The sequence below is a fragment of the Bombus impatiens genome, unplaced genomic scaffold (genome assembly GCF_000188095.3).
Source record: "Bombus impatiens unplaced genomic scaffold, BIMP_2.2 scf_0543, whole genome shotgun sequence".
In the NCBI taxonomy this organism is placed as follows: Eukaryota; Metazoa; Arthropoda; class Insecta; order Hymenoptera; family Apidae; genus Bombus; species Bombus impatiens.
The window spans coordinates 2,114,582-2,134,721 of NT_176962.1; the positions used below are offsets into that span (position 1 = coordinate 2,114,582).

Genomic DNA, 20,140 nt, shown 5'->3' on the forward strand with positions numbered 1-20,140 from the left:
GCTCATCTCTGGCCCGCTGTCACGACACCAGAGCTGCCTCATTTCCTGCCGTCGTTGCCGCATCAGCGACTTATACTCGGATATGCGCATCTTCTTCCCATCAACGATGCAGGTGCGCTTTGGTCGCGGTCTGTACCTGTAGTCGGGGTGTTTCTCCATGTGCAACTTCGACAGTCGTGATTGTTCCTCGTAGTATGGTTGTTTCTCAGAGTTCGACATCGCTTTCCATCGAGCACCTGTGCAAGTAAAAGGAATATCGTTGAAGATGATCGTGAAAGCGACACTGGCTTTCTAATGTAGGAAGAAAAGTCTGTTCTATTTATTATATCTATATATAAAAGGGAGTTTTAAAAAAGCGTTTCTGCGAGGGATGGTAATGTTGGGAAGTTGAAAATTTCGAGAATCACAGGATCGATCCCAATGTTTGCGTTATATCACATTTGAGGGGCACGGGAAAAATACGACACGAGCGATGAGATCTTTAATTTAAGAAAATCATGATTGAAAATTTCTTACCGAGTATTTTCGATATGTTGGAATTATGCATGTCCGGGCAGGCTTTCAAAATTTTCCTACGCTCGTCCTTGGCCCACACCATGAACGCGTTCATAGGCCGCTTGATATGTGGCTTGTTCTCACCCTCCCTCTTCTGCTGTCTCACCATTTTAGCTGAACAGAGAGAAGACGTGTTAGATGTCAACGTCGCTTGGCTTCCTCCCGTGAGAAGCGAATCTGATTTCGTGAGCATCACCTGGCGCTCTCGAAACAAAAGCGTAACGTCAGCCTCGTGGCTCGTCAAAAGACTGCTTACCTTTTTCCGTTATGTCTTCCGGTACCTTGTAACCCGGCTCCCGCCACACTGTAATTTCAGAATATCGCAGCATGTTATAATTTGCAACAGCAACTCCGAGCAGATTATGAGAAATCATCGGAGCGATCCGAATGCAACATCGTTCATCGAATGGGTATCCCTTTTTACGGTTTATTTATCATATCGTTACAAATAAATTATTTTTAATCCGGATTTTAATAAAATATAGAACGTCTAATAGTTTAACGTCATTTTGTCGTATTTTCCAACAATCTAATATTTCAAATACCAACGATGTATTTACAATATCCTCTCAAATTCTTTTAATTTCACAGCTGTGTCATTACTTTTTCGGGTCGGCGATAAGGCAGTACCAATAATACTATCTCGAATTAGCAGAATAATGAAAGTAATATAGCGCAAAGGATGAGAAAATGTATTTACTGTGGGGCGTGGACAGATAATCCTGTTCCTCCTGCGCAGCCTCCTCCCGGGAACCGGAGTGCTTGATCGGTCGTTGAGTCTGCGGCGACGGAGGCATTGCACCAGCACTCGGTGGTATCCCGTAAATGCCACGCATAGCGAAATGCTTTTCGACGGCGGCAACCGCGGCGGCAGTCACGGCACCTCCTGGTCCAGCCGCTTCGTCTTTGGCCATTACCTTGCCCACTGCAATGATAAGTCATAAGCCAGATAAGAAAAGATAGAGGGAAAACATTTATGGCAAAATCAACGTATCACGCTAACGTCATCGTCTTGTCTCATTGTACAAACAAGCAACGATATACCGCGAGGATTGCACCATCGACCGTTCCTCTGATGCTAAGATGTTGGGTTAGGTCTTTACTGGGTGAGACATTCGATATCGTAAGATTATATCAAAGGAAAAGTTTATTTTCAAGTTATCGAAACAAGCGATGAACTGATTAGCTGAATTGAAAAATATCTCTCTCAAGCTTTCTTTTTTATACCAATTATTAAAATAATATTGCTTCCTCTTTATGTTTCATACTAGTTTCTGTACTATTTATACTTCGTACTTTATACTAATTTACTTGCTCTTTTTGCTAATTACTAAAGGTAAACAACATTTTTATGCCGCAAAAACTATATACTATATCGATCCTTTTTTCAAACAACATTTCTATGTTGCAAAAACTATATATGATATCGATGGTTTTTTCAAACCAGGAAGCCGAGGAGGAGAATTTACGCAGCAATCTAATATCCGAGTGACAGCTCGTGGAATCCGCAGGCTCGTTTCTTCTTCTGCTTTTTATCCCATCGTTTTCCCCTGCCCGTGTCTTTTTCCTCGAGGATACGCGGTGCACCGAGCCTTATCTTAGAATCACGTTACGCGTCGTTGATTGTGCTTTAAACCGAAAGCAAAAACCGGCCGCGAAAGGGAACAGGTTTACTTGGGGGCAAAAGAAAAGAAAAAGCCGATCGCGAACAATCAGGTAAACGCGCGCGCATACCCGAAGATAATTAACCGTACGTTTCTGATCCCGCCGCGTATTCTATGGGGTATTGATCGAATTTTTTCCGGTTGGTCCCCCACGGCCTCGCCTGTCCCCCGAAAAGGGTACACTTTGTCGCGTTTATAAACGCCAACGACCAGTGAATTGCGTTTACCGATCGGACGAGAATCGATACATCGATATTCTACTTTCGTGCGGTCGATCGGAATTTCTATCAGACTCGCTTGTACTTTTAATGATGAAATTCATCGTGATATCTATACGAACCTCGTTAAAGCAGCCATCCGATTAAAGCAACAGATGTTTCGAACGTAACTGGATGCTATTCTATCATGGTTTCGCTAGTTGTTCTTCCATCGTAATAGTAACCATTTTTTTATTAATTAAATCGCGACGTACGAAAAAATAAGTTTGTAATTCTGATTCATATTTTTGTACATAGTAGACCTCTTTATTGTTTAGGGAGTTACGTCGAGTGTGTAAAAGATGTCTATTTTGTATTTTTCACAGTGTATGGATGAACTATTTCAATTTAACGGAAGATGTTACTTACTTGGCGAGGAGAGGGTGCTCAGATGAGGTGGCAGACCTGCATAAGGAAGGGTTGTGAGATAATTCCGTGGCATCGGTAGACCAGGCGGAAAGAGTTTCGGCGCGGTCGCCGCGACTGGTTGCTCCTGTTGACCGCTACTTCCGGCCCCTGTCGAGTGCGAGTCGCTACCAGGTGACGAGGAAGATGCCGTGGCTCCCGACGACGAGGATTTCGGCTTGGTGAGGTTGAGAGGTGCGTCGAGATCCTGCAGAGGAGGTGCGGTTGGTGCTACGGCGGACGAGATCGGCGTCGGCGACGCTTCCTTCTCCATCTGCGTGGTCATTTGCGCGAGATGCGCCGTCGCCCAGCTCGGTCCTTCCCGGTGACTGCTGATCATCTGTAACAATCATCGTCTATCGTTTATTTCTACGAAGATCTTGACAATATGTCAATATTTCTGTGCCTTTTCTCTCTTTTCTCGTTTTATACGTCGCATCGACTACTACAAGTTCAGCCTGTATAGTTACATTTTCTTCACATGTTTTTATAACGTAAGAGCAGCGTCTAGACTTATACTATGATTTATAATGTTTATTTGTGACAAACGATTTAGATAATACTGTGGGATGATGTAAATAATACGTGCAAATGATATCGTACAAGACGTGAAGTACATTCGTAACATCGAGACGTCAAGACATGATTTTTTAATGGAAAAATAAATCGAAAATGGACAACATCTCCGCCTTGAAAAAGTCGGCTTTAAGAGCACGTGGTATTCCCAGTATGTCTGTAAATTAATAGGAATAGTTCAAAGCACTGTAACTGAATGCTTAAAATACCGATCTAAATCAAACGCATACTAACTGTTGCCAATGTAATTTGCGGATCTACCTCTCGCAACGGTCGAACAACTTTGTTTGCTACCCACGACGGATCACTGCCACCTCCGCCAAGATCATATTTTTAGTAATAAATTTTTTCCCAAGGGAGAAAACCATCTCGTTAAAGTGACGTTTATACCGCGCTGCCTGCTGATCGTCGATCGACGCGCCTCGAACCGTGAATTTTCGCGTTTCCAACTTCCTTTTTTTATGCCGTTTATCAACCCACTTCCTTGTCGGTGGCGCCACCTATGTCGCGCAACGATGCTATGTGAATTTTTCATCGGATCGAGCGGATGGTGAACCGCCTTTAAAGTTTAAACGCTCGGTGCTACGCGTTAGGTGCGCGTACACGAGGCTTGGTATAAACGTTGATCAAAGTCGAACGTAGGAATGAGCGGGGAAATTAGGATTGCGCTGGGTTTACGTACGTTAGCGATCGAATTGATATGTTTGTTGGTGGTGGTTGATGTCGACGTAGCCGGCGGTGGCGGCATAGGCGATTGCACCGGCAACCCTCTGAGCTGTTCGAGAAACGGTAGGAACATCAAGGATTGCGGCCCCGACATGCTCAGCTGGCTCTTTGTCATCTGAGCCTGTAGCTCCTGGATGTTGTGCTGCATGATGTGCTCTTGCTGCCGCTTCAAGTGCTCCGTTTGCATCCGTTGTATCTCGATTTGCTTCTGCGAGTCGACGGTCATGTGCGCAGGATACGACTGCAAAGCCATGGGACGAGCAATTAGAGGGATGATGAATCACGTTGTGGCGGGCAAAAAACAGAGAATGAAATTTCCCTTCCATCTTTGCTTTCTGGAAAACGAAAGACAGCGTAGCCCGCTACGCTCCGGTATTCATTTTCTGCTTTTCAGTTGGAACGACAAGGACGAGGAAATGTAACGTGGGAAAAATTGTTAGATTCACGGGTGGTTTAATCTTTCGAGGAAGAACGACAATATTTCCCTTTATTCCGTTTTCCTCGCAGCGTAACGATGTTGTTTCAGATTCGTTTCGAAATTCCAATGGAAAATTGATAATTAAATTCTGTTCTTAAACAATTTCGTATAAGCACGATCGAGTGTCGTAGAAATTTTCTCGATTACGCACGGCATAAAATGTAACGAAGACAGGCATAAGTATATTCATATGCAATTTACACGTTCAAGAGGAAACTTCGCAATGTGTTAATCCTACAAATGCATTATTATCGCACAAAGTGTCTAGTATTTGTAATCTCAAAAATACTTATACATTTACGAATTTCGTTATTTTTTTTCGTTAGAAAGATAGTGGAAATAGATGATAAGAATGACCTGACATCGATCCTCACTGCACATGTACGTATGTAAAATAAACATAGATATTGTAATATAGTCGAAACTAATCTAAAACCATGATACAAGCTACGCAAGGGACAGTAATATTTTTCCACAAACTTGCCGTCGACAAGGCAGCTATGCGATTTATTACCGTATAATTTCCTCTGTAACACCGATAACGACAGCGTCGATACGCTTTCGCAAACGCAAGCGCAATACATATTTTAACATTCAAACTATAATTTAATCTCCATCGCGTCAAAGTTTCAGCTATCGTTATAAACCAAGTTTTACCAGGTTATTCTACGCGACTATATTTTCCACGGAAATCGGGACTAAAGCTCCATTTTTTCTTTTTTTTTTTATCTAAGCATCGATTCACGAAACCAGTTCCAGTCCAAGTTTTTCCAGAAAGCGTAATAAAAGACGCGATCGACGCACCACACGAGACATTGACTTTAATTATTGGTTATCGAATGCGTAAAACGGAAGCTAGCTCGAGCGAGAAAAGCGCGACAAAAAAACGAACGTTATTTACCTCGAAGTGATAACGCGACCAGGAAGGAATCTGCCAGGTTTCTCTTTTAACCAACGTTCTTAATCGTTCTCGTCCATACTTACATAAACGTACCTACTTTAGCTGTGTAGCATCGATGTCAATCGCGAGAAATCGTCCAGGCAAATGCTGGTTTGATGATCCAGCGAATATTCCGCAAAATATAACAAGCTCGAGTGATATTCACGGTTTATTTCCCACGAAACTTCCGACTCCGCTTATGCAATGTAGATAGTGCGGAACGCATTATTTATGCTTATGAAAATTTCGTATTATGCGCATTATTAATTCACTCGCGAGCGTAACGTAACCACACTTAATCTTTTTTCTGTTTTCCATTCTTTTTTTTTCACGCGCCCCTGGTGATCGCCGCCGCGACGATCGTTCGGAACGGATTCGACTCATTGTTCCGGCAATTTGCATTGAATGCCCGTGAAAACCTGCAGCAAGCGATCTTGAACACGTAATCGGGCCGATATTTTCGATTGTTCCGTCATTGTCGCACAAACGATTCGTTGTATAATCCGAATAGGGAAACTGGGATGATCGGTGCTTGCTCGGCGCTTTTATTGCGTGGGTGTGACGCTCGAGTTTTCGTGCTTCTAGCCGTGTTTCGTGGGTTAATTTAAGTTTTCGCGAATCGTCGAACGTTTCGTTGGGAATGTTAAATGTAAATATCAAGGAATGCGGACAGGATTTATTATTAACGCGTTCGTGGCTGGTAATTTTAGGGAAATCCTGAAGTAGGAAACCGCAAATTTCTGTAATTACGACAAACATAGCAACTTGAAGAGTTCCCTTCAAATATCATTTGGAGTCGTTGACGTAATGTTGCGGTTGTTAATATGTTAAACAAGAGATATTAACATTCGGGGGTGTAAGTAGAGGAGCGAGTAAGCAAAGTTATACGAATGTTGGGAAAATCTGGTTCTAATTTAGCATCGAAACATGCGTGTTGCAGACTAATCTTTGGGAATAGTATGTGTTTCAAAGTATACGGAATTTTTAAAAACAAGACTAGTAATTTTAATGCAACGTTACGAATAGAAATAATATCTTTCTAGTTAAACTAGTCGATTATTTATAGTTCTATGGAAGGCGAAATAATATTAATCATAATCATCTACGTACAAAATATTTGAGTGCACATTGTATACAATAAATCCAATATCCAAATTTACATCCCCGTGCAGTTGTACAAATTTCCATACCGCGGGGTGTAATGATATTCCAGATACGCACGTAATATTGTACGTAACCCGATAATTAGATCACTGATTATTTGCTTCGGCGTTTCAACGAAAGTACAATTTTCCTCCGATGCTTTTCAAGAAGTACAAAGTAAAAGCGTGTACAACGTTGACCCTTTTCCTGTGAAAGTAGGACGTAAATACACGCCCATCGTGGATAGCCAAGGGTTAAGGTGACCGCGGTTGGACCGGTAGAAACCGGGCCGAATGGAATATTTCTTTTCCAGCGGTGTCCATTAGTCAGAGGCGACTAGGTGCCGCTATTAATTCAACGAGACAGGTTTTCAACGCGGCTCCCGTTTCCACCACGGTGTAACAATTCAACGTGGCTAATATCATTGTACTTTCCTACGACCTGGCTGTGGTCCAGATATGCTTGAAGTTTAAAGTCTATTTTAGACGATAAGGAAGACGTTTATTCATCCAGCCTGGGCACCAGCTGAAACGTCACATATGCACGATATTAAGCGCGCGAGCAGGTTCCCTCTCCTTCATTCGTTTCTGTATCCTTCTATTTCTCTCTCTCTTCCTTTCTCTCTCTCTCTCTCTCTTTCTCGTTCTCTCTCTTTGGTTGCCTTTCGACGCGCGATTATTAATCCTCGACGCGGATTGTGGAAGATCGCGAGCCATGATTTACGATCGCCATAGGACACACGGATTCGTTTGGATAAACCGCTTGTATTCTTCGCAAAGGGTCGTTTTTCTTTTTTTCTTTCTGATGAAAAAAGAAGGAGGAAAGGAGCAATGTGTTCGGTGTTTGCCTTTCCTTGCAAGAACGTTACCATGTGACTTTCGACTTTTTTCAGGGGAACCTGATGATTCACGTTGTCGAGATATGAGAGGAAAAGAATGTACAGTGTTAACGGTTTCGTGGAGTTATTTATAATATTTGATAAAAGCGAAGCAGAAGTCAAATTGGTCAACTTTACTGTTTACAAATTCCTCAATTTTAATGTCACAGCATGTGAATGGGGACTATGTTCTCAGAAACGAAAAGATTTATTTTAATGGAAATCAGTTTGGCTTCCGTGTAATGACGATTTGTAACAGCAATGCGAAATGTCGAAAAATTCATCGATTTATCTGTTGCGTGGTCGTAAATGTGTTGAACGATAGCGATTATTTGTTAGAGCTTGAAAGACGAGTCACCAGTTTTCTCGAGCTCTGTTCTTGAATGAACCGAGTTAGGCCACTTCATAAGGGAGTGCGCCTCCAAAAATATCACCACCATGAAAAACTGGCGAAACGATCGAGAAATATCACTATTCGCGCATTCTTGTCACGATGAAGGCGTCTTTTCCTAATAAATCTTTTTTGTCCTCGTTATACTTACTCTTTTTCTTATCGTTAAGCGTAAAAATCATTTGCTTCATAGAAAGCTTCTAAGTGATTCTAAATATACATGACATTACATGCGTAGTGAAATACTTTCTCAACAATGAACATTAAATCCCTCGTCAATATGGTTACCATTCATTTCTAGTAAATCTAACTACAGTATCATTAACTTTCTAGTACCATTATCTTCGTCTACCGTAACAAGGAAATGGTTGCTACTTCTACTTAAAATCTAGACGATACAAATTCCTTCGAATACGGTCGCCATTAAAGAAGAAAACGATAAAAATATCCCCGCATTCGCTCATAAACAACGTTCAACCCACAAAGATCGTTGGGCAGATCGTTGGGTACTTTTATCGAGTACATCGATCGACGTATCTTTCGAGAGTTAGGCTTCATTGTTTTACCTGCATCGATGGTACGATATTCACGTCTATCGGTAGGATCCGCATATTAAACAGCCTCTGTATGGAAATGCACTCGTTAGCACTAATTATTCTTGCGGCCGCGCTAATTGCCGCGTTGTGTGCGCCGTAAAAAAACAACACCGTGAAGATCGCGAGAAAAACCGGCCGGACAATCGGTTTTTTTCCATTCGAGTCCTGTTGCTTATGGAATATTTCCGATGTTCAGGATCGTAACGACAATATTGCTAATAATAACGGATAACATTTTTGCTGGCAACGAGTTGGAAGAGGCACGCTTGACTCTCTGGAAGATTAACGAAGATGCGTGGTACCGATCTTTGGCAAACTCTCGAATAAAATTTTACATTCTGCTACGTTTGCTATGTTTTGTCTAAACGTATATTACCATTTTCGGTAGAGTATTACATTTTACATCGAATCGAACATTACTTTCAAGGTACAAGTCATCGAACAACTCGTAGTCTTATCGTATTTTAGTTTCGCATCGTTATATCGTTAGCAAACGATATTTAAAGCAACTAATGCTTTTTCAGACCCAAGTAAGAACAACAATAATTATTTTCCTTGGAAGCAAACAAAGTTCTGGTTGTAGAGAGTTAAGAAACGACGCGGTTGCGTGCGTTCATTAACAGATTCGTCGTCTCGGTCGTGTTAGTCGTGGTTTGGTGCGGCGACACGAAAACGCGAACAATGCCCGACGTCGGACAATAAACGGCTGTGCAATTTCAGGAACCATTCTAACGGCCTCAGCTATAATCGGCATACCGGCACCACAGCCAATGGAACTTCATTATTCATTTGCAAAGTTCAGTTATGCCGATGATACGTATCCATGACAGCTATACCGCCCACAGTGGCTAAATATAAACAGGCGGGGTGCCAGCAAGTTCCATTCACATTCACATCCACACACAAGGCGACGCGCTCGCCGCTTCAGTAAGTGAGTATAAGAATATGAGGAGCCCCGTTCTGAATATGCATCCGCGCATTGACGCCAACTGCACCGCCTAAACTTAGCCGTGCAATTACTGAAACATACCTACCCCCATAATCGCTCTTCTGCCGGTTATCTCTGCCGCCGCTGTTTTCGATCGGACCACGCGTATTCAGCCGCTGTCGCCCGATTTATCGATGCATTCGCGATGCGTCGAACCACGAGGTGTCATTCTACTTTGACAGCGTTGAGCTTGATTTCTCGTCAAGACGAAGCGATCGAACAGGACAGATATTGAAACGACGCAACGGGATGGTAATTTTAAACCACAGTTTTGACGAACGTTCGCCGCTTGACCTGGTCAGTGTTGACCGCGCGTCTTTCAATAGGATTGACATTCATCTTACCACTGATAACATTATCAGTTTCGGAATTTTTTCCCATACAAACGAAGTGGAGTTTGACGAACTGAAAACGCGTGTTATGGAGTTCGCGAAATGGTCTTTCGTCGCGGCCGCGGCCAGCTAGTAACGAAAGACGAAGGCTAAAGGCCACGAAATTTGAATCTAGATTTAGAATCGGAGCCACTGGAGTGCAAGGGGACATGCACACCAGGGATGACGTAGATCCACCGGAAGCGGTTCATACTTCACGTGCGTTATAAAGACTGTCACTGTGGCACTGTCTAAAATTACGACGGGCCAGCCAACACAGTGGCTTGAATACAAGCCTAGCAAAAGCTGGATCGAAGATATGTACAATGTTTGCCGGACGATATACCGATCTTTTTTTTCCATCCCTTTATATGTATATACATATGTATGTTTTTTTGTCTTTGCATTCGAAACATATCGCTATGCATTTTACCCCTGCCACCTCCGAAACTGTCACGCGAATCGATCGAACCAGACGGAAAACGAAACTCGAACGAAACGCGGATTCCCTCGTGAAATATGCAACGCGAAACAAACGAGCGCCAACAGAGAGAAAGAACGGACGCGACAAAGAAGAGCCGTTGGCCTGCACTCTTAATGGAATTTTAAAAGAGCGAAGCCAGAATTCGACGACACGCAGGGGTGGCCTGGGGGATACATAAATTATGGACCGCTTTGAACGGGATTCGCTCGGTAGCTCGCTTCTCCCGTTGCTGGCCGCTTCTGCAATGAAACTTGTGAATGCGGAATCTAGGGCAACCGGAAGCGGTATTTTCGTGGCCGGGCTTTTCCACCCGGGGAACAGCGCGTTATTTTGCCAGGAAGGCCCACCGGCCATCCAGCACCCTGATAGATTCTTTGCCTCGGAACCATGAAAAATCCAAGTCTTCGACAACGTGCATCGATTCCGTGGCGACGCTCGCGGGACGAGAATCGTTGCTGGATTCTTGCTCCACGCGATTCCTCTTCGCGATTCTATTTGTACATTTATATTGGCTTTTAGGGTTTGTTCTACTGGATTTCTTTTTAACTCGATGGTATCACGATTCGTTGATAACGAAGTTTCTGATATCGAGTTTGTCACTTGTTGGCTGAATTTTCGATATGATCGATTTTAGAGCTTAATCGATTACCGAAATACTTTTATAAGATAAAAGAAACCGAAACTTTTATATTCGTGAAATGTACAACGTTTTATCGTCGAAAAAATTGTATTCAATTTTATAAGCAATTCTCGAAGGGTTGAAAATATAAAGCTTTCAGAATTAGAAACAGGAATATTCATCCGTACAAAGTAAAATTAGACAACAATTAGTCAGAGTGAATTATTCTACCATTACTGCTTCTTACCATGAAATTATACTTTATCTTCCGTATATAACTCGCTTCTCGTTTCTCTCGATTGCCAGCAGTGTATATCATTGTCTGTCAAGTTTGAAAGACATTAACTGCCTCGTCGCGACAGATCGTAATATCAATTTGCAATAACTCTATCAAATTTGAACGAAGTTTGCTTCTTGCTTTGCCTCTATTATCATCGTCATTGACATTTCCTCCCACTTTAAGCGTTTCAAAAATTTTACCTTTTTTCCACGTTTCGTTATAGGCGAGAGATCCCTTAGGACAGAAAATGAAATGACTATTTCGCGTCCCTATACCCCAACCCATCGTTGCTACGCCCTTTGACGGAACAACATCCAACGATAAAGAATAATTTGTTTAAGCGGAATCACAGGAACGACGCAAACGGAGTTCGACTGACTACAAACGGCGGGCTCCCCGTCGGTCTTCTGGTTCCGAGAAACGCGTGAGCACGCGTCAGAGGCTATACGTTTGGTATCGACATCGCGGAATCCATAATCATAGATCACAGAGAGAGCGAAGCACACACGTAGAAGACGGTAGGCAGTGCGGCGATACGCTGCAACCAAGATATTTTCGGGCGACTTTATTGGCCGATGTTTATTATCTATTCCGCCGCCTCTAATCCTTTTGATATTCCCCATCGGCGGATAAACAAATTGCACGATCACCGCGCGGCGTGCTGCGAAACCTTCTCCCGGGGTCAGCTTCTCGAAAGCGGTAATATTAATAATTCCCTTTGCACCGCCGCGGCTCTATCGACTACAATATTATCCGACTAAACGGACCCGTCTTCCATACCGCTGCAACCAATATACACACCAGCCTTTCAACCACGTCACAAAGACGACTTTGTTTCGTTTTCATCTGGCGCGACGTCGCTTCTCACCGATTGTGCTCGCGTCTGGAGAACAGACCGCGTTTGCCAATCTTTCGGATGGATTAGATATGGTTACGTGCAAACAGTACGATCGACTGACTATGTTCTTACTTGTCTGTTCGCCGTTTTGTACATGTCGACTCCTTCCTTTTCCTTGGCAAATAATTTCCTTAGCGAATAGACAATTTGTTAAATTCACGAACTCGAGATTTATTAGGAGTTTTAACATTTTTGCAATTCGATATGAAAGATATATGTGATAGGAAATTGCTTTTAATCGATATTCTTGAACGACTTGTTCTATGCAAAAATTCTTGTATGTAGATACACCGAAGTAAAATACGCACGGATGTTTGATAAATTAATTGGTTTTCTAAAATTGTATTCTGTAGACTGTACTGTACGCTGCCACGTTCTACGTGTGTAAGTAGAATTTCTTTTTATTTAGTTATACATATAAATGGCACGAAAACATAGTAGATCGTAATATCAAACTTGCGATGCTGATTTACGGGTCAAGTGCACTAACTGTATATAAATATTATGACTATGAGTTGTTGATATCGATATACACGTGTCATGTTTCTCTGTCATGAAAAAGAAAATGTTATAAGTATGCGATGAAATTGTAACTATGTATTTGTGTGAAATGTTAACAATAAAACTGTTTGTCTCGGAAAACATGCTGGATGCTTGTTTTGACTTCAGAGAATTCTCTTTATGAATAATACTTCCTTATTGCAATTATTATACATACATCAACATCAACGCCGACATCGATATATATTTTTCACAGTTGACGCAAAACAGTTTCAGGAGGATAGAGGAAATCTTTCTTCGATTTATTCTAAACGAAAGCTGAACCCCCTGACTGGTGACGCGGGAACTAAATGAGGCGGCATAGCATGAAATAATATTTATGCTTCCGGAAACGTACGGCGCCTGTACGGCACGAAGCTCATAACTCATCGGCAGAATGTATCAATGAACCGTAGAATTCCTTTAAAAAGCGTGCCATTCGTCTTGTTGTAAAATTGTATTTAAAAATTGAATCAATCAGATCAAACACATACATTCTACTTAAAAATTTCACTTACAGTAATATTATACGTAATCGATAATCATTTTATTTTGACTTAATATTTAATCCTTTTATTATTAATACCTACTAATATATATTGATAAAAGATTACTACAAATGTTCCAACGCTTTCGCGAGCAACTATACGTTATATCGACGCTCGTAAATGTATCGTCGAACGCATCGTAAGATTTGTGTGCGAGTATTCAGGAATTAGACGTCAAAGTAGATAGATCAACTTAACAACTACCACTGCTCGAATCCTAATTCCACCCCAAAAATCTCTCCTCTGGGGCACTCTCTGCTCTCGTTAGGACGCTTTAACCCGCGTATCTCAGGAGTACGCGAACGTAGCACAGCACGGACCACACGGTAAGGCGAATAGAGTTATCGTGTGTTCAGTACTGTTGAGCGTGTACGGCAAACACCGCGGCTGACGTTAACAGCGCCGGGAATACTTTATAAGCGCGCCGGTTTCATCGCCTTAAACCGCGCACTCCGTTTTATTCGCTGTCCAACGCCGCGTTCTCTTATCTTTTACGATTCCCTGTCCACGCGTTCCACCTCGTCCATGCGAGCTGACACGAATACCGTGGCCGACAGCGAGCGTGTTCAAGCGGCGTTCGCACTCTCGAAATCGGCGTCGCGCACGAAACGATGTTTGTCAGCGCGTGCTCGGCCGCTCGTAAACATCCTACCAAACGTTCATCGTGGTAATCGAACTCGTGTAATGGAACAATGGATAACGGGTTGTCGACACGAGTTTATGCAATCGAAATTATGATTCTGTTTGACTTTCGATCAGGAAACGATTTGTCAACGATGTGATTTTGGTGGGCGGTGAAAGAGATTTAGAAGTCGTAAATTCAGTAAAGAATCACAGAGAATAAAGTAGTAGATTATAATCTTGTAATCATTCAAATTTATATAAACACGTGACCATCGACCGTGTCGATCATATGTATTCAATGAGCACAATGGTCTAATAACTTTGCCACAATAACTATGTAACCGTGTAACTTTTTAATAGTGGTTTGATCATAACCATATAACTGTAGAATTGTGTTTTGACGAGACTTACTTACCAACGATTCAGATAATTTATCAAGCACGAGAATATGAATAATTAAAATTTCAAGAGTTTGCCTGAATTTTTCGTTAGAGTAGTATACCATTGAAGGTTTTTACGCGAATAAACTTTCTGTCCGAATTAGGGGTAATGGGGTTACTTATACGAAATTGTGACGTTATGATAAAATATTGAATATTCCATAGACATACTCTGCTTTGGTTATTCTCATCCTTCTTAATCAGATGCTCGCTTTATTTATACTTTTAAAATAGCACATAGATACGATATATTATAATAATTCGATATTCTATCCTTCATAATCTCCATTCGATTTCCCTTTAGCTCATAGATGTAAAACAAATTCGCTAAAAGCACGCGTTCATTCGCCAAACCGCAAGGAAATTCCAAGTAGAATCAGACAAGGCGCGTCAGCCTACACGTTCACAACGACACACATTATACATATTTCTGTTGGACGTTCTATACGCTGTACGTATAGCATTCTTCTTTTATTTTATCGGGCCACGTCTCTGAATCGCGTTGCTTCCATACCCGATGGTCCAGGGACTGCGAGTTGCATTAACAGCATTAAAGATCGTACGATGATGGTGCACGGTTGACAGCGGATATCGAGGAGAATATTCCTCTTAGCGGCTGAAAGCTAGAGACGCGCGTCGGTCGAAATAAGCCGCGACGATGACCCGACTGTCAGTAGGATTATTGTCTTTGGCTTCTTATCTCTGACGGGGAGCTCTTTCTGCGAGGATCGTCGTACGTGAAACGACGGACGTGGCTCCCTTGGGACTGGGGGACGTCGGGACGCGACTGAACCAACCCCGTCACCTTTCGAGCAACTGAGCAGTCCTATCGTTGCTACCTCCTTTTCGTCACGACTTTTCTTCCTTTCTTCGCTGTCGTCGCCACTCTTTCTCTCCCTCAGTCTTTTCCCTCTTCTCTCTTTTCTTTCTCTGGTTATCCTCTTCCGTCGATCCCTTTTTTCGCTTCTTTCTCTGCTCTGCTGCCTTCTTCCCTCCGACAGCGATCCATCTCAGACGCGTATTACCAGCGACTCTTTTTCCGCGCCCAACCCCTTTTCAACGGACAGCCGCGAACACAGCTTGCGTTTTTTTCGTCTTTGTCCTATCGTCGCTGTTGCCGTCAACGTTTCGCCTCTTCTCGAGAGGATTCTCCTTCTCGTCGACGCGGTTTCTTCCACCCGTCAACCACTACACCGTTGCTCTGCCATCTTCGACACCTCGATTGGTTTATGGGAACGTGGCGACGTGCTCCGTTGTCGTTACGACGGACGTATCGCCGAGGAGTGCATTCCTCGTGAGAGTGTCGACGCTGTTGTGACGCTCGATTTGAAAAAATATTTATTCGAGAGGAGAACGATGGCTCTGAGAGAAAGCGAGGACGTGTGTATATGTGGTTCTCTTCTTATTGGTTCCTTTTTTGTTGGGAAACTGTCGAGTTATCTGTGGGCGATGATTCGTCAAAGAGGTATTCGCAAATTTGCTCGTTTTGCGAGAGTTATATACGCTGAATATGAATTGTTCGCGTATAATTTGGCATCAGTCAGAATTATTATGCTATAGTTTTAGACAGCGCTGTTTCAGGTGATATACTCTCCGGTCGAAAATAATCTTTCAAATCTAAAATAATCATCCAAGGCCAAAGAGGAATATACCTAGCGATACTATTTGGCTACTCCGCTGCTTCGTTTGTTGTCTTTCACGTTCATTTGTTTTAAGAGTTTGAAGCGCAAGCTCGTAGAAATACAACTTTTACAAAAGGCGTAACAGTATTGCAAAAGCTGGCATGTGTTGTTGTTTAAAATTATAAAACTGACTTGGATAAATTAATTCTGCCATATTCGTACTTCTTCTTTCATCCTATACGTGTATCAAACAACAGCCCGAAATCGTTCGTGTTACATTATGACGAACAAGCTAAATTAACGATATAACGTAATCTCTAAGCGTAACGCAACGCGAACAGCTTAATTTAGATAATACTATTCACTCAGTTCTTGTCCTTTTGTTTTCCATTTACCTACTACCCTACTAATTGCAGATACTTCAGTCACCTTTGAATAGCATCTGAAAACAGCTGTCCACGCAACGAAATCGCTACGGATTGGGTCACTCGTGACGTCGTTTACAGCCGGGAAACCAAGGGGCATTAACGTTCTAACACCACCGTTAACGAAGACAAAGTAGAGGAAGCCTCTTAAGCCCCGAAGCTTAGCTCGAACAGTACTGTTTTAGATGCTACAGCATCCCATCCGACGTTCATCGTCCAACTCGAACAAGTCGATTGTTCCACTCGCGCGTATCACGTATGTATATGCCTCTTTAAATAACAACCAAGACATTGTCAAGAGATTAATCAGTCGACCAGTGATGATACAATCGTCTTCTCTGTGTTACTATAGTCGATTGCGAACGAATCACGTGAGAAGCAGAACCGAACTTGTTTTCCAATAACTGACAATGTCGCTATAAAGTATAAGGTATCGAAGGTATTTTAAAAATGAAAAAGTAACGAACGTACCAACACTTTTGTATTAATAGTTTCTATTCCCATCTCTGTTCTATTCAATGGTCGACCAATGACGTTCTTTCTCGCGCGACACTGACTGCATCCGAATACTACGCATACGTCCTCCTAGATCGTAAATTCGAATTCTTAGAACCTTAGAAGTACGTAACCAAGCGACAGATTCGACTTCGAATAAATTCTCGACGAAGATTCGATCGTGTAACGTTACCACCATTGGGTTCGTCGCGCGACCTTACAAATCGTCATCCAACGACACCCAACATCTGGTAATTCGCTCACAATTAAAACAACGCTGGAAGATGTCGTTTCCTCTCGTCTCCGCCGCCTAGAAAGTGATTAATTCCTAACAAGGCGAGCTTTGCTCTCGCCACTTGAGCGACCACCGCGGCACACGGGGTTGAGAGGTAGCGCGAGATCGGAGAAGGACGAACGAGTGGAGAACGACGGAGTAAAAAAGGAAAGGTAGTGAAAGAGAAAAAAGACAGAAAGAGAGACGGTAGAAAACACTACAATGCGGAGCGCCCACCTAGCTACTACCACCACTACCCCACAACCTCCTTCCCCCTAGTTCGAGCTCCTTGCCAAGGGGAGAGGTACAATAAACAGCCCCTTGGGTTCCGCCGACTTTAATTAATTTTATATGTGTTGCGGCCACGCGGCCGCGAGAATGAAGTCACAGGGCACCACCGAGCTGTGTTCCTCCTCTTTATTCTCTGGCTCTGCCCCCTCGAACTCCCAGCAGCCCTCGATATATAGTCGCGTCTCCGTTTCCACGGTCTTTCTTTCTCTCATGGTAATTCTCCGTCGGTTGTTCGAGCCGAGCCTCGTGTTTCTCGCGCAGAGAAACAGAGAGAACTCCGGGGATCGCCACTCGAGAAGGAGAATAATACCCAGGATGCACGTGCCACGGTGGACTCTCTTCCTCTCCCCTTGGTAAACCGCGATTGTAATTCATCGTTCCGCGACGTTCGCGCTTTTCTTTGTACGCCAGCCACTTTTTTTTACCATCGAGAACTCAGGGGAGAATCGTTCGCGGCCGACCATTCTGGGTTTTCTATCGCTCGTTCCTTCGAGTCGTGGTATTGCGGCAGGTTTGCTCTGTTTGCATAGAAAAATGGCAAGAGAGAAGATACGTATATCGAATCGCTGTTTGAACGAGCACGTTTCGTGGACGCTGGGAAATTATGCGCACACAAGGAGCCAACATCCGGCTGGAATGCGACATTGCTTCGAGGGAATGCTCGAGCTTGGATGCTTCTTCGACTGATTGAGCCGCGCGATCGGTTAATCGGCTGTGGAGAAGCGCGCTCGCTTCTTCCTGTGCTCAATTCTATCGCGCTGCGCGATCTTAATTGATACGCTAAGCGTTCCCTGGATTTTTCTCGATTCTTTTATTTAATCGGCTCTATGTTCGTCGAGTCAGCCTGTATGGGCGATTGTTTCTTTATGTGTTTCTTTATGTCGAAGTTGTGTCTTCGAGGAGGATGAAATTGCGATGATGGTCGAGAGATGCGGAGATCGAGCCTCGTAAAAGTGATCGTGAAAGTGCGTTAGATGAACAGGTCTTCGATTTAGTGAAAGATAATTCTATGTAGCTCGTCTTGGAATTCATTTTATGCGGCCTTAAACGTTTGTATCGAAATTATTTTCTTTGGCAAAGCCATTACTAATATTTTTGCTAATTTGTTAATTTAACTAGGCGTATCTGGTCAAAAGATGGCTTCAAAAAAAATGACTTTTAGTATTTAACAACCAGGCATCGACTTCACAAACGTTCGAAATATAAACCATTATATCTTCGGTTTCAATGCAGATACAGCTTTCTTATTTAATGTACGTATAGATAAGCTATTTTCGTGCTATATTGCAGCAACGACTTGGTCTAAGCGAATATCGCAGATACGTTCTGTTGACTTAACATGGCAGATTTATTGTTAAACGATTTAATTTTCATTCATACTTGGAAAATATTTCCGTATTATTATCATATAGATTACACGTAACATGAATGTAAATGATAAACATAATTCTTCCAGAGATCCGAGTATTGACGTTTTTATGGATATTGATCGTCTGAAATCATATTGCTTCCACAAGAAAAGTTTTCCTTGAAGATACGATTACATCGAATGTGTTAAATACGGCTAGTATGGTGTTCACGGACCAATAGCTTAATTATGATTGATTCTATTAGAACGTGTTGTAAAATATACAATATAGCAGAATGCATACCTGACACGTGTTTCAGCATTCTTAGTTGTCATACATCACCGTTTAGTCAGTAAATCGCTACTATTATCGCTAGTAGGCATGAAATGACAACTGTGAATGAATAACGAATAACCTACTCGGGACAAGGAGAATATTTAATAAATGATAAGGACATTTCAATAATTGAGTGAGACTTGAATTTCACATCTGAAAGAATTTACTGTAACTAGTGAATGTAGAACAAATGAATAAATGAATTACAAATGAGTCGTAACTATTATGAATGATATGCGTTTCTTTTGTACCATATTGTGTAAAGTTACAGAATATTTCATAAACACCTTTAACAGAATATTTCTGGCGTCGTTAATATAGCAATTTCCGGAATACTGAAAAACATCCGTTGTTTATTCGTCGCAGGGAAGTCATACAAATTTTTTAAAACCTTAGGTCATCGTGTAACTAATAAAATTTTATCCGTTTCTCTTTTTCTCACAATCTTTTTCACAATATTTTTGCATGGAAAAATCATCATTATCCTGTATTGGAATCCTGAATCAAAAAATATATATTTTCAGAGCAGAGAAAGACGAACCAACAGCTCGCCGCCAATTTATTTCCAACACCGTGAAAACGTCACGTGTGTTCAGACGATCCGACAACAAATCGTTCCAACATGCCGAGTCGCTTCAGAAATTCGAAGGAGATCGACCCTCCGGTTCGTTAACGATTTCATCCACATTGTGTGTCCACGGGTGGAACAGTTGTCGCGTCGCCGCGTGCCATGTATCGTAAGCTGATATGAGTCGCGTTCCGGCGCGGTGCATCTGTACAGAAATATGCAATATTTATTTCGGCGCACGCGCCTCCACTCGCGCGTCCCGCCGGCGAAACGTGAGAACCGAAATAAAGATTCGGACGACACGCGGGAACCGGGGTAAACCAGAAATACGCGTGAATTGAAACTCGCATCCTGGCAACGCAACGGCGGGAACACCGGCC

The 20,140-nt window shown here is 42.5% G+C and overlaps 1 protein-coding gene across 3 annotated transcripts in view; it reads right to left on the minus strand.

Annotated features, from left to right (window-relative positions):
- Window positions 1–20,140, minus strand: part of LOC100741472 (transcription factor SOX-6) — a 337,675-nt gene that overhangs the window by 332 nt on the left and 317,203 nt on the right. For all 3 annotated transcript variants that reach the window (XM_033321943.1, XM_012388245.3, XM_012388244.2), the window contains 6 exons: window positions 4,140–4,424; window positions 2,846–3,221; window positions 1,256–1,480; window positions 812–859; window positions 517–669; window positions 2–236 (listed from right to left, as the gene is read on the minus strand). In XM_033321943.1, the coding sequence (XP_033177834.1) occupies window positions 2–236; window positions 517–669; window positions 812–859; window positions 1,256–1,480; window positions 2,846–3,221; window positions 4,140–4,424 (1,322 nt within the window). The remainder of the gene's footprint in view (window position 1; window positions 237–516; window positions 670–811; window positions 860–1,255; window positions 1,481–2,845; window positions 3,222–4,139; window positions 4,425–20,140) is intronic.